The 22,386-nt window shown below is 46.8% G+C and overlaps 1 protein-coding gene across 6 annotated transcripts in view; it reads left to right on the top strand.

Annotated features, from left to right (window-relative positions):
• DYSF (dysferlin) overlaps positions 1 to 22,386 on the top strand; it is a 456,891-nt gene that overhangs the window by 66,626 nt on the left and 367,879 nt on the right. For all 6 annotated transcript variants that reach the window (XM_068274344.1, XM_068274325.1, XM_068274335.1 and 3 more), the window contains exons 2-3: positions 7,429 to 7,484; positions 15,639 to 15,730. In XM_068274344.1, the coding sequence (XP_068130445.1) occupies positions 7,429 to 7,484; positions 15,639 to 15,730 (148 nt within the window). The remainder of the gene's footprint in view (positions 1 to 7,428; positions 7,485 to 15,638; positions 15,731 to 22,386) is intronic.

The raw sequence follows: 22,386 nt of genomic DNA, 5'->3' as shown, positions 1-22,386 counted from the left end.
TCAGTGGAGTGACTCTGCATCAGCCCAGTGACCCTGCATCAGCACAGTGACCCTGCATCAGCACAGTGTCCCTGCATCAGCACAGTGAATCTGCATCAGTACAGTTACTCTGCATCTGCACAGTGACCCTGCATCAGCACAGTGACCCTGCATTAGCACAGTGACCCTGCATCAGCACACTGACTTTACATCAGCACAGTGACCCTGCATCAGTGCTGATGCAGGAGTCACTGTGCTGATGCAGAGTAACTGTACTTATGCAGAGTCACTGTGCTGATGCAGAGTCACTGTACTGATGCAGGGTCACTGTGCTCATGCAGGGTCACTGTGCTCATGCAGGGTCAGTGTGCTGATGCAGGATCAGTGTGCTGATGCAGAGTCAGTGTGCTGATGCAGAGTCAGTGTGCTGATGCACGGTCACTGTACTGATGCAGAGTCACTGTACTGATGCAGGGTCACTGTGCTGATGCAGAGTCACTGTACTGATGCAGGGTCACTGTACTGATGCAGAGTTACTGTGCTGATGCAGGGTCACTGTACTGATGCAGAGTCACTGTACTGATGCAGGGTCACTGTGCTGATGCAGGGTCACTGTGCTGATGCAGAGTAACTGTACTGATGCAGAGTCACTGTGCTGATGCAGGGTCACTGTGCTGATGCAGAGTAACTGTACTGATGCAGAGTCACTGTACTGATGCAGGGTCACTGTGCTGATGCAGGGTCACTGTGCTGATGCAGAGTAACTGTACTGATGCAGAGTCACTGTACTGATGCAGGGTCACTGTGCTGATGCAGGGTCACTGTGCTGATGCAGGGTCACTGTGCTGATGCAGGGTCACTGTACTGATGCAGAGTCACTGTGCTGATGCAGGGTCACTGTGCTGATGCAGGGTCACTGTACTGATGCAGAGTCACTGTGCTGATGCAGAGTCACTGTACTGATGCAGAGTCGCTGTACTGATGCAGAGTCGCTGTACTGATGCAGGGTCACTGTGCTGATGCAGAGTCACTGTGCTGATGCAGAGTCACTGTACTGATGCAGAGTCACTGTACTGATGCAGGGTCACTGTGCTGATGCAGAGTCACTGTACTGATGCAGAGTCACTGTACTGATGCAGAGTCACTGTACTGATGCAGAGTCACTGTACTGATGCATGGTCACTGTACTGATGCAGAGTCACTGTACTGATGCAGAGTCACTGTACTGATACAGAGTCACTGTGCTGATGCAGGGTCACTGGGCTAATGCAGAGTCACTCCACTGATGCAGAGTCACTGTACTGATGCAGGGTCACTGTACTGATGCAGGGTCACTGTACTGATGCAGAGTCACTGTGCTGATGCAGAGTCACTGTGCTGATGCAGAGTCACTGTGCTGATGCAGGGTCACTGTGCTGATGCAGAGTCACTGTGCTGATGCAGAGTCACTGTACTGATGCAGAGTCACTGTACTGATGCAGAGTCACTGTACTGAGATGTCACTGTACTGATCCACCAGATATTTCCCCTGCAGACTGTTCTATACTTTACTACAGAGGGGGATGGTCAGGCCATAATCTGTGCTCCATAGTGCTTCCATATGTAAGAACACGGTCTGTGATGTTAAATGTGGCAATTTTTAAGGCTTGCTTGAGGTCTGACTTGTAATTGGATGCACACATGCATGGAATGCCGAGCCGGACAACATGGGAGGAAATTGACCGCCAGGTAACTTAGAAGCTTGGCCTTTTGTTCATGGGGGGGGGGATTCTGCCTAATAAACAACTTAGGCTAAGCATCTCTGGGAGGGCGGAGCTACATACTAATACACAGCAATATATATATACTGTAGATATGGGAAGTGTTTATGATGCTGAAACCAGGATTATTAAATATAAATAATTAAAGTGGGCATCCTAGTTAATGTACTGCATTCAATGACTTAAACTAGCCCTAGACTACTATGGTAGGGGTTAGATTGTGCGCTCCTCTGAGGGACAAATAAGTGGTATTGATTCATACAAATTGTGAATTGTTTCCAAAGGAATTTTAGCCCATTCTTCAGTTAAAACACCCTCCAGATCTTTTAGAGACGCTGGAGGCGGAAATCGACTTCTTGAATCTCTAATAACGACCATAAATGCTCAATAATGTTGAGGTCTGGGGATTGTGGTGGCCAGATGAGATGCTCAACTTCATTAGAATGTTCCTCGTGCCATTCCTTAACAATTCTAGCTGTATGGATTTGGGCATTATAATCTTGAAAGATGGCATTCCCCTCAGGAAACAATTCTTGAACCATACAGAATAGAATACAGAATACAGAGGATGGAGTTGGTCGCCCAAAATTCCTAAATAGTCTCGGCTGTTAATTCTTCCATTAAGGGAAATCCTTGGCCCGGCGGATTTCCAAGAAATAGCACCCCAGATCATCACAGAACCCCCGCCATGTTTTACGGTTGGGAGAAGGCAGTCTGGATGAAATGCTTCTTTCGGCTGTCTTCATACATATACTCTGCCGGAGGTTGGAAATAAGGTAAATGATGATTCGTCAGAGAAAATCACATTTTTCCACTGCTCGAGGGACCAATTCTGGTGGTTTCTACACCACTCTAAACGCTCTAAAACATTTGTCTTTGAGAGCAGAGAATTCCAATTACAGTTCTTCCGTGGAAACCAGATTTGTGCAGCTCCCGACGAACAGTTTTTGTGGAAACTGGGTTCTGTAGGTGTTCATTCAGCTCTGCAGTGATTTTAGGAGCCGTGGTCTTGCGAGCTTTTCTAACAATTCGATTTAGAGTCCGACGGTCTCTCTCAGACAACTTCGACTTTCGGCCACAACTGTGCTTTGCTGAGGACATTTTTCCATCTCTTTCAAAGGCAGTCATTTCTTTTGAGACAGTACCTCTTGAAATGTCAAGTATTCGGGCAGTTTCTGCTACAGTAGCGCTTGCCATACGAGCACCAACAATTTGGCCTCTTTGAAAGTATGAGAAATCTGCCATTTTTATAAATTATAACCAACTTTTGTTTAAATATCTGTAAAAAACAATTATTTTAATTAAACATATCAAATAACAAAAATAATAAACAAAAAAAAATTAACATATGTCAAGTTTTGATTTCACCTCGAAGGGTTTTTCCCCTTAAAGAGAACCTAAAGTAAAAAATAAAAAAAAATGAGATTAACTCACCTGGGGCTTCCCTCAGCCCCCTGCAGACGATGGGTGCCCTCGCAGCCCCGCTCCGATGGCCCAGGACCCGGCGGCGAACACTTCCGGTTTGGCCGTGACCGGCCGACAGGCATGGGAACGCGAGTGATTGTTCGCTTTCACAGCCTGTATATCGCCTGGGCCATCGGAGCGGAGCTGCGAGGGCACAGATCGTCTACAGGGGGCTGAGGGAAGCCCCAGGTGAGTTAATCTCATTTTTTTTTTTACTTTAGGTTCACTTTAAAAAACCAACAATAGCTACGTCTCTACACAGAGTTATGGCATTTTGCAGGGACGTAGTGACTCGTCCCGTGGGAGGGGAAATGGTTAAAACATGTTCAAAGAATATGATGCCAAAATGTTAGGCGTTTCCATTATTTTGTCCAACCCCTGCAGTTCCCCTCTAAAGGGAGCCTGAGGTGAGAGGGATATGGAGGTTGCCTTATTGATTTCTTTTTTAAGAAAATGCAGGTTACCTGGCATTCCCAGTGTTCTCCTCAGAATTTTTTTCCAGCCGGGTGGCATGATAAAGTAGCCAGGTGGGGCGAGATGAGAGAATGTTGGGCCAGAGCTTCACTGCACAACTCTGCTTATAGCAGGGAAGGAGGCGAGTTGATGACAGCCGGGTGCTCACCAAAACTAGCCGGGTGGAGTACCCGGATAAAAGTGCATGGGGAGAACACTGCATTCCTATTGATCCTGTGTCCATTAGGCTGGGGTCACAGTGCTCAGTTGCATAATACTCACTTTATAATGACTGTGAACTGCAATGGAGAGTGGACATAGACTTTAATACAAAGCCTGCATGCAGGAAGTTAGAATAACATGATCAGTTACAACGCAGTACTGTGAACAGGCCCATAGGATTGTATGGGCAGTGAGTTGACATGCAGGATTATTCTGCAACACAACTGAGCGCTGTGAACAGGGCCTTATGCTGGGCATACACTATATGTTTCTGTGGCTCGATTTGCCGCCGGATCGACTCCCGGCGCGTCCCCGCTCGTCCCCGCGCGCGCCTGGGTCGATTCCTGCTCGTCCCCGCGGGCGCTTCCTTATCTTGCGTTCGTTTAGTTCCATTGTCCTGCCCGCAGGTATCGAGCGCGGAATTGATCCGGCGGGCAATCGGACATGTCGGAACTTATCAATCGAGCCATCAGCGGCTTGATTGATAAGAAAAAAACGTATAATGTATGCCCAGCATAAGGGTGCATACACATACAATTATGATTGGCCGATCACTGTCCAATTTTACCACCTCTATGTAGTATGAAAGCTTACCTACAGAATCTGTTCATAGTATTCAAAATCTGTTACCACTCATACTACATGGGAGTGGTAACACTGGCCAATCAAAATTGTATGTGTGTACCAGGCTTTCCACTTTTACCCATAGATCCTGCACAAGCATGCAGATCAGGTGCTCTGACTGATGTCTGACTACACAGGTGTGTGATTCAGTCACTACTGATGCTAGAAAGATCAGCAGGGCAGCCAGGAAACTGGGATTGTTAAGAAGAAAATCAATATGGCAGCCTCCATATCACTCTCATCACGGATTCCCCAAAGAGTGTGGTAGGCCTGGAACCCAATACAAAACGCTATCGCTAATCGCAATCCCTAGCGTTTTTTATGAGCGGTTTGTAAGCGATTTCATGAGCGTTTTTGGTAGCGATTTTAAAAAGTGTAATCAATTTGCCAGTGATTAGCGTTTTTAATTCTGATTGGTCCTTTCAATTAATTTTAATTTTGTTGCAGTGTGCAATAAAGTAAAAACGCTAGCAAAATCGCTCTGTGTAGGGTTTGACGAGCGATTATGCCAGCGTTTGTATAATTTACATTGCAGAAACGCTAACGCTAAAAATGCTGCATGTCCTGCGTTTTGCGATTTGGTAATCCCAATCGCTCCAGTGGAATTTGGCCCATCCATTAACATTAGCTGAGCGTTTAGGGAAATCGCTAGCGGTTTGAATCACTCCCTAAACGCTCAGAAAATCGCTCTAGTGGGTTCCAGCCCTTCCAGCACATGCTTAGAACTAGGGATGTGTCTGTACTGCATCGGGCCCCAAATTATCATCCGAGGGTTCCTTTCCTGTTCCATAATGGGTGACAATCATTGGCAAAGTTTACAATTTCCATGTAGTATGAGGGCCAACAGATTTTGAATACTATGAACAGATTGTGCAGGTAAACTCTCTCACTGCATTGCAAGTGGTAAAAATGGCCAATTAAAATTGGATGTGTGTACACACCCTAATCTTTTTATTCAGCTATTGGTCTATTTAACCACTTCAGGACCGCAATGTTAAACCCCCCTAAAGACCAGGCCATTTTTCTGTTAATGTGCCACTGCAGCTTTAAAGGAATACTTAAGTCAAAAATAAAAAATGATTTTTACTCACCTGGGGCATCCCTCAGCCCCCTGAAGCTGTATGGTGGCCTCGCTCCGATCCTCCTGTCCCCGCCGGCGGCTACTTCCGGGTTCGGCGACAGCCGCCGACAGGCTGGGAACGCGAGTGATTTTCCACGTTCCCAGCCGCTATATCACCCTCTATGCTCAATCACGGTGATCGGCTGTCATAGGCTTCAGCCTATGAGAGCCGATTGCTCTCCCGTGTCCCAGGCTGTCCCCAGTACAGCGCTGCCTTAAATCACAGCACTGTCTAACAGTCTCCGAGTGGCGATCGCCGCTGGGAGACTGCTTCCAAGCGGAGATTCGCGTGCATCGGCGCGCACGATCTCCTGCTAGGGGCACACACCACAAAAGTGGTGATCATATTTTTCAATTCACAGAACAAAAAAGTGGACACTTTCTAACCACACGCCAATTGGCGTGAACGGCCTTCTATGGGGCATAGAAGGCCGTTCATGCCAATTGGCGTGTGGTTAAAAAGTGTCCACTTTTTTGTTCTGTGAATTGAAAAATATGATCACCACTTTTGTATTGCCATGTTATGCTACAGGTATGTTTTCTGTTGCATATTATAACGTTCTGCCCTTATATGTTGTGAGTTTTATCTGACAATCTATGAAGTGGGGATCAGCATGATTGCCCCCTTATAAATATAGTGGAAGGTAGAGAGTCTACTGTTTCAGGCCCGCACCCACACGCGATGCACGCGAGCTCCCGAGCCCACAACCCGACATATGACCCGCAACCCACATTTCAGCTGCCTAATGCAGCCATAAAGTGCGGATGACAGTGAGCTGCTATCATTACCCTGTCCAGACGGCTGGATCTGCTTTTTCTATTCCTCGACCCGGGAAGCGCTGCAATTCTCACATGTCTTCTGGCTTCCAATCACATGATATGACATGTGATCGGGGCTCAGAGCATGCCGTCAGCGTTACAGCGCCACCCGGTGGTGGGAAAGGGGTGATGGAAGAGACTTCTGCGCCTGAGTGGTCGTGCACTTGGGCATGCGCAGAAGCCACCGACCTGGCCATGTCTGCGGCTGCTACAGAGGGGACCCTAGAGGAGTGGATGCCAGCGGAGCTGCGGCGAGGGACACAGAGGCTTCAAGGGGCTGAGGGAAGCCCCAGCTAAGTAGAGCATTTATTATTTTTCGCTCGTGTCCTTTAATGCAGAACCGCCCTAGAACTGCTAGCACTGGAAAGCATTACAGCATAGAAATGAAAAGGAACACTTCTAACCTTCTGTTTACTACAGCTTGTATACTGTCCTTCACTTGCGGTTTCCTACACTGTGTGTCCTTGTGTTGTTTTGTCTGCCTCTGTTAAAGAGAAACCGTAACCAAGAATTGAACTTCATCCCAATTAGTAGCTGATACCCCCTTTCCCATGAGAAATCTCTTCCTTTTCTCAAACGGATCATCAGGGGGCTCTGTATGGCTGATATTGCGGTGAAACCCCTCCCACAGTGTGATGTCAGGACCATGGTCCTGACATTACACTGTGGGAGCCTTGTTGCATTGTGGGAAATAACAGCTGTTTCCAACTGCCAATAAAAGCAAGCAGCATCTCATTCCACTGACCTCACCTGCCAGCAGTAAAAATGTCACCATGTAGTAAATGTCAGAATGTAAATCAGGGAGTGGAAAGATTTTACAATAGGCAAACACTGACTAAATCATTTATACATAATTATTGAAAGAATGAAGCACTTTTTATTACATTATTTTCACCGGAGTTCCTTTTTAAGCAACTGCCAAGTCAAATTCCTTGTAAGTGCAACAATATTTGGCCAAATACAATAGATTCTGATTCTGTTTTGTAGGTGTCAAGAAGAGAACCAAAGTTATCAAGAACAACCAGAACCCCATCTGGAATGAGGTGAGTTATTCTGAGTTCTCTGATTTCCCTCTCATTTCCCTGGAGGTGTGATGAGCCTGCGACTCTGTGCTGTACAAATACACACAAGACCCGGCTGTGCGTGATAAATGGGCTCACCAGGCAAACCTATTTAAAGCACACCTGAAGTGGGATGGATATGGAGGCTGCCATATTTATTTCCTTTTAAGCAATACCAGTTGCCTGGCTGTCCTGCTGATCCTCTGCCTCTAATACTTTTAGCCATAGACCGTGAATAAGCCTGCAGCAGATCAGGTGCTCTGACTGGATTAGCTGCATGCTTGAGTCACACCAGAAACAAGCATGCAGCTAGTCTTGTCAGATCTGACTTTAAAGCAAACTCGCGGCCCTCGATACAATATTTTGTGGCCCTCGCCGGCAAAAGCTTCCTTATAGTTCGCTTCAGTGCTCCCAAGTAATCTGCCGCATCCCCGCCGCTAAACAAGGGCTGCAGAGCCCCCAAATCGCCCGGGGGGCAATCCGCCGACATTTCCTGGAAGGGGCAGAGCTTTCAGCTTCAGCTCTGCCCCTCCTGACGTCAATCGCCGCCTCTCCCCACCCCTCTCTATGAAGGAAGAGTGAGAGGGGCGGGCAGAGGCAGCGATGCGCCATGATTGTGAAATTCCTTATGCGGCCCAGCCTCATCCTGACTTTGCCTCCTGCGGCCCCCAGGTAAATAGAGTTTGAGACCCCTGCTTTAAAGTCGGAAACACCTGATCTGCTGCATGCTTGTTCAGGGGCTATGGCTAATAGTATTAGAGGCAGAGGATCAGCAGCAGGGTCTGGCAACTGGCATTGCTTAAAAGGAAATGAATATGGCAGCCTCCATATCCCTCTTGTTACAATTGTCCTTTTAGAGGACAACTGTAGTAAGAAGAATATGGAGCCTGCCATATTTATTTCCTGTTAAACAATACCAGTTGCCTGGCAGCCCTGCTGGTCTATTTGGCTGCAGTAGCATCTGAATCACACCAGAAACAAGCATGCCTGATCTGCTGCGTGCTTGTTCAGGGTCTGTGGCTAAAAGTATTAGAGCACAGACATATACAGGACAGCCAGGCAACTGGTATTGTGTAAAAGGAAATTAATATGGCAGCCTCCTCTCACTAAAGTGGTCCTTATGTTTACAAGTTTAGCTCCAAGATTAATTGTACTGGTTCTGACCCCAGAGCCCCATCAGTGAACAGGGAACCCAAAGTGAGAGTGATACGGAGGCTGCCATATTTATTTCCTTTTTAAATTGGACCCAAACGTTAGCACAGGACACAAAGAAAATAAAGAGAAATACACCCTGTGTGTTTTTAGAGAGAAGAGCCTGTCTAATTCCCCCTCATCTGTAAATAACCACAAGTGTAATTTGATATCTCAGCTGTGTCCGCACAGAAATGATGCAGTCCTCGGCAGACACAGCTAATATGTAAACGCGGGATGTTAACCCTTTGTCTGCTTCCATGACAGCAGAAAGTAGGCACACTGCAGATTTATTGCAGGAGTTCTGTAATTTGTAACAGAGAAATGTTTATCTTTCAAGGTTATTATGCTGTTGCTTATCTTTTAGAGCAGAGAGGAAGTTCTGAGTTCAGGTCCGCTTTAACAATACCAGTTACCTGGCTGTCCAGTGGATCTTTCATGCATCAGTAGTGTCTGATAGCAGGGAGAGGATTGGATTCTTTAAAACAGACCTCCAGTGTCATTTAAAGTTTGTGTCAGGGACAGGGATACTAACTTTATGTATTGTTATGAATTACAATAGCTGCAATTTCTGTTACTCACCCTCTCTCCTACTCACCCTGCGCCCACGTTACACCTTATAAGGCAAAGTCCCCGCCTCCTTCACGCAATATCACCATGGGTTTTTTTTTCTAGAGGCTGGGTTACCTCCAGCAGGGCCGGCCTTAGGTTTCACAGCGCCCTGAGCATAACCAGATTTTGGCGCCCCCCCATTCATCCTCTTTGCGTGTGAGCGCACCACACACATACACTAATGGGGCTGCCCACAGTATAGATTAGATAGGTAGCTGCCCCCAGTATAGATTGGATAGGTAGCTGCCCCCAGTATAGATTAGATAGGTAGCCGCCCCCCAGTATAGGTTAGATAGGTAGCTGCCCCCAGTATAGATTAGATAGGTTGCTGCCCCCAGTATATTTAGATAGGTTGCTGCCCCCAGTATAGATTAGATAGGTAGCTTCCCCCAGTATAGATTAGATAGGTAGGTGCCCCCCCGTATAGGTTAGATAGATAGTTGCCCCCAGTATAGGTTAGATAGGTAGCTGCCCCCAGTATAGGTTATATAGGAAGGTGCCCCCAGTATAGGTTATATAGGAAGGTGCCCCCAGTATAGATTAGATAGGTAGCTTCCCCCAGTATAGATTAGATAGGTAGGTGCCCCCCCCGTATAGGTTAGATAGATAGGTGCCCCCAGTATAGGTTAGATAGGTAGCTGCCCCCAGTATAGGTTATATAGGTAGGTGCCCCCAGTATTGGCTAGATAGGTATCTGCCCCCAGTATTGGCTAGATAGGTAGCTGTCCCCAGTATAGATTAGATAGGTAGGTGCCCCCCAGTATAGGTTATATAGGTAGGTGCCCCCGATATTGGCTAGATAGGTATCTGCCCCCAGTATTGGCTAGATAGGTAGGTGCCCCCAGTATAGATTAGATAGATAGGTGCCCCCCAGTATAGGTTAGATAGGTAGGTGCCCCCAGTATTGGCTAGATAGGTATCTGCCCCCAATATTGGCTAGATAGGTAGCTGCCCCCAGTATAGATTAGATAGGTAGGTGCCCCCCACTATAGGTTATATAGGTAGGTGCCCCCAGTATTGGCTAGATAGGTAGGTGCCCCCAGTATAGATTAGATAGGTAGGTGCCCCCCAGTATAGGTTAGATATGTAGGTGCCCCCAGTATTGGCTAGATAGGTATCTGCCCCCAGTATTGGCTAGATAGGTAGCTGCCCCCAGTATAGGTTAGATAGGTAGGTGCCCCCACTATTGGCTAGATAGGTAGGTGCCCCTCCCCCTCATAGTGGAAGGGGAGCCGCGGGGAGGGCAGCCCGATCTCTCCCTCCCTTCCTCTCCGGGCCGTCCTCCGTGCTCCCCCCTCCGATCCGATGCAGACTGCAGCAGCTGCAAAGATAACAACTCACCTCCCTCCCTGGTTCCGATCGCCGGCGCCTCTCACTTGCCGCTGGTCTCCTCTTCTACATTGTCACTGATGCACACTAAACTTCCTGTTAAGCAGGAAGTTTAGTGTGCATCAGTGACAATGTAGAAGAGGAGACCAGCGGCAAGTGAGAGGCGCCGGCGATCGGAACCAGGGAGGTGAGTTGTTCACTTTGCAGTCTGCATTGGAGGGGGGAGCACGGAGGGCGGCCCGGAGAGGAAGGGAGGGAGAGGTCGGGCTGCCCTCCCCGTGGCTCCCCCTCTATCACGGGCATGTTTGCCAACTTTGCCCCCCAGCCATCACCCCCAGCAGCGGCACCAGGGGGCGGAGCAAGACGGATCCAGCCGGGGCCGCAGCTTCGAATACAGGTGGCAGGAGCGCCCCCTGGAAGCCGGCGCCCTGAGCGATCGCACAGGTCGCTCAGGTCAAAGGCCGGCCCTGACCTCCAGCTCTGTAGCTCGCCCCCAGCTTTGTAATCTGCCCTCATCTCTGTGGCCCGCCTCTAGCTCTGTAGCCCGCCTCCAGCTTTGTAGCTTGTCCTCATCTCTGTGGCCCGCCCCTAGCTCTGTAGCCCGCCTCCAGCTCTATAGCCTGCCCCAGCTTTGTAGCCTGTCCTCATCACCGTGGCCCACCCCCAGCTCTGTAGCCCGCCTCCAGCTTTGAAGCCCGCCTCTATCTCTGTGGCCTGCCCCCAGCTCTATAGCCCGCCTCAGCTTTGTAACCTGTTCTCATCTCCGTGGCCCACCCCCAGCTCTTTAGCCCGCCTCCAGCTTTGTAGCTTGCCCTCATCTCTGTGGCCTATCCCCAGCTGTGTAGCCCGCCTCCAGCTTTGTAGCCTGCCCCCATCTCTGTGGCCAGCCCCTAGCCCTGTAGCCCGCCTCCAGCTTTGTAGCTGGCCCCCATCTCTGTGGCCCGCCCCCAGCTCTATAGCCCACCTCCAGCTTTGTAGCCCTCCACCAGCTCTGTGGCCACAGCACAATCACGCAACATTCGTGTTTCAGGAGAGAGGAAATTTCTTGCGATGGGGGGCGGGCTATAGAGCTGGAGGCTGGGCTGTAGAGGACGTAGAAGGGGGCGTGCCTATGCCTTATATGGCATGTAAGTAACATGTGCTCAATGGGAAGTTTGAAATAATCACCCCAAATATCTCTGCAGCCACGCCTCCTGCACTCCCCTAATTTTGAGGGTATAGAGGGGAAACCCCCCCCCCCCCAACTTCTTCTGTGCCAAATTGCAGCCCCCAAACCCCGCTGGTTCCCAAGATAACGTATACAAACCTATCTTGTGAACCAGCGGAACAAGGGAGGCTGCAGTGTGGTACAGGGGGAGTTCGGAGGGGGATCCCCTTATATAGAGTGACCAGATTTTTGTAGGTCCAACCTGGGACAGGGAGGGTGGGTGCAGGGAGGGGGGGGGAGGGGCGGCGCACACAGCGCGCCGCGGCGAAAAGTGGGGAGGACTGAAGAGTGCACAGCAATGAAGACCAGGGGGGGCTGCGCCGCGGCGAAAAATGGGCGTGGCCATGACATTGTATGGGCGGAGCTAACGTAATGATGTAACACCGAGGCATAATAAAGCAGTGTTTACGCCATGATGTGGACAAACGAGACTTTGCATCATGGGTGTGCAGAAACTGTGTGATGCTAATAGTATACCGTAACCACAAAGCAGCAAACATAGCCATCTATGACCATTAAATAATAAATGCAGGAACAGTTACCCCGGACACCAGAAACTAAATGCAATGGGCAACATGCCAGCACAAAATAAACGCAATGCGGGCAAACATGTCAGTACAAAATAAACGCAATGCGGGCAACATTTCAGTACAAAATAAATGCAATGCAGGCAACATGTCAGTACAAAATAAACGCAATGCGGGCAACATGTCAGTACAAAATAAACGCAATGCGGGCAACATGTCAGTACAAAATAAACGCAATGCGGGCAACATGTCAGTACAAAATAAACGCAATGCGGGCAACATGTCAGTACAAAATAAACGCAATGCGGGCAACCATGTCAGTACAAAATAAACGCAATGCGGGCAACATGTCAGTACAAAATAAACGCAATGCGGGCAAACATTTCACCAGAAAATTACTGCAATGCGGGCAAACATTTCACCAGAAAATTACTGCAATGCGGGAAAACTTTTTCCCAGAAAATTAACGCAATGCGGGCAAACATTTCCCCAGAAAATTAACGCAATGCGGGCAAACATTTCCCCAGAAAAGAAACGCAATGCGGGCACACATTTCCCCAGAAAAGAAACGCAATGCGGACAAACATTTCCCCAGAAAAGAAACACAATGCGGGCAAACATTTCCCCAGAAAAGAAACGCAATGCGGGCAAACATTTTCCCAGAAAACAAACAATGCGGGCAAACATTTCCCCAGAAAAGAAGCAATGCGGGCAAACATTTCCCCAGAAAAGAAACGCAATGCGGGCAAACATTTCCCCAGAAAAGAAACGCAATGCGGGCAAACATTTCCCCAGAAAACAAACAATGCGGGCAAACATTTCCCCAGAAAAGAAGCAATGCGGGCAAACATTTCCCCAGAAAAGAAACGCAATGCGGGCAAACATTTCCCCAGAAAACAAACAATGCGGGCAAACATTTCACCTGAAAAGAAACAATGCGGGCAAACATTTCACCTGAAAAGAAACAATGCGGGCAAACATTTCCCCAGAGAAGAAACAATGCGGGCAAACATTTCACCTGAAAAAGAAACAGTGCGGGCAAACATTTCATCAGAAAAGAAACGCAATGCGGGCAAACATTTCACCAGAAAAGAAACGCAATGCGGGCAAACATTTCCCCAGAAAACAAACAATGCGGGCAAACATTTCCCCAGAAAAGAAGCAATGCGGGCAAACATTTCCCCAGAAAAGAAACGCAATGCGGGCAAACATTTCCCCAGAAAAGAAACGCAATGCGGGCAAACATTTCCCCAGAAAACAAACAATGCGGGCAAACATTTCCCCAGAAAAGAAGCAATGCGGGCAAACATTTCCCCAGAAAAGAAACGCAATGCGGGCAAACATTTCCCCAGAAAAGAAACGATGCGGGCAAACATTTCCCCAGAAAAGAAACAATGCGGGCAAACATTTCCCCAGAAAAGAAACAGTGCGGGCAAACATTTCACCTGAAAAGAAACAATGCGGGCAAACATTTCACCTGAAAAGAAACAATGCGGGCAAACTTTTCACCTGAAAAGAAACAATGCGGGCAAACATTTCACCTGAAAAGAAACAGTGCGGGCAAACATTTCATCAGAAAAGAAACGCAATGCGGACAAACATTTCCCCAGAAAAGAAACACAATGCGGGCAAACATTTCCCCAGAAAAGAAACGCAATGCGGGCAAACATTTCCCCAGAAAACAAACAATGCGGGCAAACATTTCCCCAGAAAAGAAGCAATGCGGGCAAACATTTCCCCAGAAAAGAAACGCAATGCGGGCAAACATTTCCGCAGAAAAGAAACGATGCGGGCAAACATTTCCCCAGAAAAGAAGCAATGCGGGCAAACATTTCCCCAGAAAAGAAACACAATGCGGGCAAACATTTCCCCAGAAAAGAAACGCAATGCGGGCAAACATTTCCCCAGAAAACAAACAATGCGGGCAAACATTTCCCCAGAAAAGAAGCAATGCGGGCAAACATTTCCCCAGAAAAGAAACGCAATGCGGGCAAACATTTCCCCAGAAAAGAAGCAATGCGGGCAAACATTTCCCCAGAAAAGAAACGCAATGCGGGCAAACATTTCACCAGAAAAGAAACAATGCGGGCAAACATTTCCCCAGAAAAGAAACAGTACGGGCAAACATTTCACCTGAAAAGAAACAATGCGGGCAAACATTTCACCTGAAAAGAAACAATGCGGGCAAACATTTCACCTGAAAAGAAACAATGCGGGCAAACATTTCACCTGAAAAGTAACAATGCGGGCAAACATTTCACCTGAAAAAGAAACAGTGCGGGGAAACATTTCACCTGAAAAAGAAACAATGCGGGCAAACATTTCACCTGGAAAAGAAAGCATTTACTCACCTTGCAGAAGTCTCCGGCCTCTGGCGCGCTGCTCCCGGGACCACCTTCCTCCTGAAGTCTCCCGCGCTGACAGCCTGGCAGAGCAGGGCTACGGCAAGATGGCGCCCGAAGCCCTGTACTGGAGACAAATAGTCTCCAGTACAGGGCTTCGGCAGCCATCTTGCCGTAGCCCTGCTCGCCTGCCGGTGTCGGAACAGACACCGGAAGGAAGAGTAGGCTGGAGCGGGGCTGCGGGCAATGAACTGGCACGGCGTCTATAGACGCCGCTGCCAGTTCATAAGCATAGAGTGGCCAGAGTCCCGAGGCCGGGACGTCCCGCTGCTGAAAGCGGGACGTTTCCCGGGACCTCATGCAGCCTGGGACAGCGGACCCCGAATCCGGGACGTGTCCCGGGCAATCCGGGACGTCTGGTCACTCTACCTTATATCAAAATTAGGGGAGTGTAGGAGGCGTGGCTACGGAGATATTTGGGGTGATTATTTCAAGGTTCCTACGGAGCATGCGTATTACTCAGTGAGCAGCATATTAGAATAGGAACTCTAGCAGTGCAGGATCGTACTGCGCATGCGGGGTAGCGTATATTTCAGGGCAGCATGATTGGACACAGCACCGGCACTAATGTAGACAGCCATCCTCTGGGTCCTTCCAGCCTCACAAAGAGTTGAAGCATGTAGAACTGTGGGGAAAGTTTAAATGTCTGGATAAACAACTTCAGATGATAACTGATGTATGTTTGTGACAGGTTCCTTTTGAAGTAACATAATAAATCAGAAAGTTGCATTTTGTCAATAGCTGTACATCAGGAGAATCTTGTGGGGTTATTTCTGAGTTTCTTTTGGCTTTAGTTCATGCCTCACAATTGGCCTCCTCCAGTACTTGGCCAAAGTCACAGGTGTCATTTTCTCTTTTCTTCTTGCAGGGCTTCGAATGGGACTTGAAGGGCGTTCCTCTTGACACCAGCGCTGAGCTCCATGCAGTCGTCAAAGATCATGAAACGATGGGGAGAAATCGGTAATTTGGCTTTGTACATTTTAAAAGGAGCCTGTAGGGGTAGGACTACAATAGTCATAGTGTAATGTCCTACTATATTATTATGATGTATTTATACGGCACTAGCATCTCCTGCGGCACTGTACAGAGTACATAGTCATGTCACTGACTGTCCTCAGAGGAGCTCACAGTCTAATCCCTACCATAGTCATAGTCTAATGTCCCCACCATATTATTATGTATTTATATAGCACTGGCATCTCCTGCAGCACTGTACAGAGTACATAGTCATGTCACTGACTGTCCTCAGAGGAGCTCACAATTTAATACCTACCATAGGCATAGTGTAATGTCCTACCATATTATTATTTATTATTTATATCGCACCAACAACTTCAACGAGGCCCGGATTTACCTCACAGGAGACTAAAGGCACACATTTCTGGGCACCTTGGACTTCGCCTTCCATAATCTTACAAACCCCAACCAAACTGCACCACAAGTGTGTTGGCTGTCCCAGATGTCACTTCACCCTTATTATTATTATATGTAGCTACCAGTGCTCCTTAGTATTTAGTAGCCAGAAGTACCCTCAGTATTAGGTAGCTAGAGAAACCTCAGTATCAAGTAGCTAGAACTGCCTCTGACTGAAGGGAGATCTGGTCAGCGGAATGCTGAGAGCCAGATTAGTAACCTCTCATTTACACTCTCATCAGGACTCTGCATAGTGAAAGAGGGAGGGAGACACTAAGGGAGGGGAGTGAGCCGCCTTTCCATCATCAGCCGCCTGTAGGCACGTGCCTACAGTGCCTTATGGTAAATCCGGCCCTGTCTTCAACAATGCTTTACAGAGTATATACAGTATATATGGTACAGTGATCAATTTTTTCTTGGCTTAACCTGGGACAGAGGGGGAAGGAGGGGGGGATGGGTGTGTCCATGACATGGTGTGGGCGGAGAAAACTGTAATGTAACTCTGAGGAAGTGGGCCAGAGTTTCCTCCCAAAACACAGATAGGCAAAGTGACCCTAAGGGTAATTAGGTAATGTTCCCCAAACACATAAGAAAGCAGTGTTCCCACAATGATGGGGTGAAATGGGAGATTTGCATCATGGATGTCAGTCCAGGACATGACTATGTACTCTGTAAAGTGCTGCAGAAGATGAAAGTGCTATATAAATACATAATAGCGCATCATCTGAACAGCGGAAAGGATAATTGGCTGTAGCTTACCTTCCCTGCAGGATCTTTACACTAGCAGGTGTAGAAAGAGAGCGACCAAAATTGCCTCTGACCCCTCTCACCCAGCTCACTCCATCTTCCAGCGCATGCCTTCAGGAGTAAGATTCCGGTCAATCGCTACCAAAACCTCCAGGCACAGGAACAGCATTTTTCCTCAAGCGATAGCCATACTTAATGCTGAACCACGTTAGAGCTGCTAGGACTGAAAGTAATCAGCACAGAACTGTAAATGAACAATTCTCACATTTCTTACTGCCACTATACTTATAATGTCCTTGACTTGTAATATTCACACTGTCTGTCCTTGTATTGTTTTTGTTTGTGTTTGTTAAGCAACTGCCAAGACAAATTCCTTGTAGGTGCATACTTACTTGGCGAAAATAAATTGATTCTGATTCTAAAAATGATATGGCGGGACATTAGACTTTTACTATGGCCAGGATTAGATTGTGAGCCCCGCCAAGGACTTGACTACATTCTCTGTAAAGTGCTGCAGAAGATGTCAGTGCTATATAAATACATAATAATATGGTAGTACATTAGACTATGACTATGGTGGGATTAGATTATGTGCGAAACCTGCAGAAGCTGCTGATGCTACAGTATTAGCATACCATTTAATAATCATGAGCCCCCAAAACGCCAAATGCTGCAACAATAACCCCAAAGTAGCAAATGCAGTCTCATCAAATAATAACTGCAGCAACCGTTACCCCTGACACATAAATTGCAGCTACCGTTACCTCCGACACGTGAAATGCAGCAACCTTTACCTCCGACAGATGAAATGCAGCAGAAAACGATTACTCTGACTCCGCAAACGGTAAATGAGGCAAACATTACCTCTTGCGGCCACAGAGTCCCACGGCTGGGACACCCGGCAGCCAAAAGTGGGACATAACCTGGCACACATTGCAGCCTGGGACAGTGGACCCTGAACCTGGGACGTGTCCCAGGTAAAACGGGATGTCTGGTCAGGGTATATATGGTCATGTCACTTAGTGCTGTTTCACACTGGAGACCTTTGGGTATGATAGCGCTGCCATTGGCAAACCTCTAGTGTAAAGTCTCCATATGAGCATTCATTGTGGTCACAAAAACGCTGCATGTAGTATTTCAGGAGTGATCGCGGTGTGATCCTCCTTCCCGGAATAGGAATCGCAAACGCGGTCACTAGTGATTGTGATTTTTCTGTGTGAAACGGCTGCTATAGCTATTGCTATGCCCTTGATGCCAATTAACTTTTATTGGTATGTTTCTGGGATGTGGGAGGGAATCGTGTTGCCTTTCATGACTTTCTGCTGTTCAGTATTCAGTGACATCCAGAATAATAATCCTCCCAGGGAATGTCACTGATTGCGACTCTTTGGGTTTGATCAAATTCACTTTTCCTTCTACGTTTTCTCCTAGGCCAGTGATGGCTAACCTTGGCACTCTAGCTGTGACAAAACTACAAATCCCATCATGCCTCTGCCTCCCCGAGTTATGCTTAGAGCTGTCAGAGTATTGCAATGCCTCATGGGACTTGTAATTCAACCACAGCTGGCGTACCAATGGAAGCCATCAATGTCCCAGGTGATATTTTCACCTTATCAATAAAATGCTCTTTAATGGATACCCAAACTGACATGTGACATGATAAGGTAAACGTGTATGTACAGTGCCAGGCACACAAATAACTATGCTGTGTTCTTTTTTTTCTATCTCTGCCTGAAAGCGTTAAATATCAGGTATGTAAGTGGCTGACTCAGTCCTGACTCAGACAGGAAGTGACTACAAACACTTTCCTAGCATAAAATGGCTTCTGAGAGCAGGAAAGAAATAAGAAGGGGAGCGAGTTAGCCATTACATACCTGATATTTAACTCTTTCAAGCAGAGAAAGTAAAAAAGGAACACAGCATAGTTATTTGTGTGCCAGGCGCTGTACATACCCATGTCTATCTCATCATGTCACTTGTCACTTCGGGTATCCTTTAAGCCACCAGCAACCAAGAAAATACTCTGAATAATTTTTTTATACTTCTTAAAAGATACATCCGGTAATTACAAAAAAAAAAACTTTTACTCACATGGGGCTTTTCTCAGCCCCTAGAAGTCTTTTAGGTACCTCTCTCAGCCAGGCCCCCGTTCGCTTCTCCGTAAGAACCTTACCCACGGCCTGAATCTTCTGCACCTCTTGTGACCGCCCTCATGTCGCCAGGAGCGCTCTGCACTTGCGCAGTTCAGAGAAGATTGAACTGCACAAGCAAAGTCGCGAGTGTATCCTTTAAATTGTTGAAAAGTTAAACAAGATCAAAAATTATTTCCTAGGAGAAAAAGTGAACTGGAGGCTGTGGATGCTCCCTGCAGTTATGTGAGGTGAGAATCTTATGGTGCATGAGAGAGAATTCGCCACCGGAAGAATTGGGCGCAGGATACAGCCGGTATATGGCTGATCCTGCTGCTGCACAAGTTCCCGACGACGTTAAGGGCCCTTTTCCACTAGAGCGATTGCGATTGCTGAATCGCAAAATCGCAAATCGCCAGTGATTTTTAAATCGCTAGGGTTGTTACTTTATCATAGAAATCACGAGAAGTATTTTCCACTACAGTGCTTCGATTTGGAAATCGCTAATCGAAAATCGCAATCGCTTGCTGGAGCGTTTTTTACAATGATAATGCAATGCAAATGAAAATCGAAAATCGCAATCGCATAACAGAAGGCCCTTTTCCACTAGCTGAATCACAAAATCGCAAACCGCTAGTGATTTTGAAATCGCTACGGTTTGATTTTTAACATAGGAATCGCGGGAAGGTAATTTCCACTACCGCGATTCGTTTTTGACTCAAACGCGATTGCACCGCGGAGTGATCTTTGCCGCGATTTTGCTGTGCAGTGCATTGCATAGCAAAATCGTGAACGCAATCGCCGGGAAGTTTCCTGCACTTGCGATTCAGCAATCGCTAGCATTTAGCGCGAACGCTAACGATTGCTAGTGTAAAAGGGCCCTAAAATCACTAGCGATTTGCGATTTGCAATTCACCAATCGCAATCGCTCTAGTGGAAAAGGGCTCTAAAAGGGCACTATGGCGAAAAATTTTAAAATATGTGCAAACATAAACAAATAAGAAGTACGTTTTTTCCAGAGTAAAATGAGCCATAGATAACTTTTCTCCTATGTTGCTGTCACTTACAGTAAGTAGTAGAAATCTGACAGAAGTGACAGGTTTTGGGCTAGTCCATCTCTTTATAGGGGATTCTCAGCAAGGCTTTTATTCTTTATAAAGATATTCCCTTAAAAGAAGTGTTTTAAAAGTAACTTCAGCTCTGTCTTCTGATGGCACCGAAGTTACTCAGTGTGCACCGTTATTGCCGTAATTCCTATTAAGGTCTATGGTGGCGCCGGCTGCGCCCAAGTCTCCTGCACTGCATTTGCAGTGTCCGTCTTATGGTTACACTTTTTGGCAAGCTGTTAACAGCTCGCCTGGTCACCTTGCTGGAAATTTCCAGGCTTAGCAGACACTCTCTATTTCTGCAGAAGGGAAGCCATGCTCAGGAACTGGCACCTCCGCAGCGCTGCCTGTCAGATGCCTCTGAAGTCGGCTTTCATTGTGGACTGTGATTGTTACAGCCGGTATTCCCCATCCATTGTCTCGGTGTTTTTATAACCGGCTCTCTCTAAGCAGGAACGTCCTCGCTAGATTGGTATCAGTGCTGCCCATTTCAGAGTAAACTCTCAGCTTCCTGACTACTCCGGTCTGGCACTGGTTCAGCAGAGCCCACGGACTGAACTGTCAGCAGGCAAACAAAGGCTTTCTTACAGCTGAACTCTGAGTAGCACCCAGTCATGGCAAATGCCTGAAAACAACCCCCCAAAACGCTTATACATTATAATAAATTAAATAAAGACACAAAACGCACACTGCTGTTTAATGGCCACGCCCCTTTCTTCAGGGCCAGCACTACCATAGAGGCAAAGGAGGCAGCTGCCCCAGGGCCCCAGAGCTTGTAGGGGCCCCCAGTGGCTACAAGAGGAAAAAAAAATTTCAAATCGGCCTTATAGTTTTTGAGAAAATCGATTTTAAAGTTTCAAAGGAAAAAAAATACACATTTAAAAACCTGCCGAGTTTAATGGTTAATAGCAAATCCACCTTAAATGCTAGAAACCCTAAATTTGCAAGACATGTTAAGGAGATCATTAGGAATAAGAAGAAAAAACTATTTTTCAAAAAGACCTTATAGTTTTTGAGAAAATCGATTTTAAAGTTTCAAAGGAAAAAAGTATACTTTTAAATGCGGTAAATGTCACTTTTAGTAGCAAACCTAATGGTAGTGTAATTTTACATGTATCAAAAGAAAGAGCAATAAATTTCCTGACGGGGTTTCCAGGGGGTCTATACGCAGCCGCAGCGCTTTGGCCAGGGATCGCTATACAGCCGCAATATGGCTGTATGAAGATCCCTGGCATTTTTTCCTATTTTCCCAATTTTTTTTTTATGTTTAGAGTGTGGGAATTTTTTTTTTAAAAAAATTATGTGGGGTCCCCCCTCCTGAAACTTTTTAACCCCTTGTCCCCCATGCAGGCTGGGGTAGCCAGAATGTGGAGCTCCGACCGATTGGGGCTTTACACCCTGACTATACCAGCTGCAAAAAAGTCCCTTTGTTCCGGGGTATCTGTTGGGGGGGCCCCCCAGGTTTACTTTGCCCTGGGGCCCCATTGTTGCTTAAACCGGCCCTGCCTTTCTTTATTGTGGGCTTTAACTAGTTTAAAAACTTTACTAAACATTGAAAGTCAGGTAACACAACCAAACATTTTTGCTCTTTTTCCCACTATAATATTGCATGGCCTGAGGGAGTTTCCAGCATCTGCCATGAGTGCATGACCCCATTAGTGTTCCTTCCTTTACATTACTGTAAATAAGATATCGTTCAGCAACAAACCTTGTCTGTAGAGGAAGAGCAGAGAACTGAGCTGCATCTCCAAGATTCACATTCTTTATCAGCTTAAAGAGTAACTGTCGGGCATAAAACCAAAAATCAATTCTTTATTTTTATCTGGTAAACAAGTAATACGGATGCTAACCAGGCAATCCAAAAGTTAAAATCTCTTTTACTTTTCTTGTTTATAAATGATCATTCCCCAGTTTACCTGACTCTTATTTGGTACGTTGCCGCACAAAGGAAGTTGCAGGGCATGCTGGGTTGTCCTTTTTTTGCTTCTGTACATTAGTTAAGTCTGAGGGGAAATAAAGAAGCAAAAAAAGACAACCCAGCATGCCCTGCAACTTCCTTTTTGCGGCAGCGTACCAAATAAGAGTCAGGTAAACTGGGGAATAATCGTTTATAAACAAGAAAAGTAAAAGAGATTTTAACTTTTGGATTGCCTGGTTTGCATCCTTATTACTTGTTTCCAGATAAAAATAAAGAATTGATTTTTGATTTTATGCCCGACAG

The sequence above is a fragment of the Hyperolius riggenbachi genome, chromosome 1 (assembly GCF_040937935.1).
Source record: "Hyperolius riggenbachi isolate aHypRig1 chromosome 1, aHypRig1.pri, whole genome shotgun sequence".
NCBI lineage: Eukaryota > Metazoa > Chordata > Amphibia > Anura > Hyperoliidae > Hyperolius > Hyperolius riggenbachi.
The sequence above is the reverse complement of the archived record's forward strand: the minus strand, read 5'-3'. Positions and strand labels throughout refer to the sequence as shown.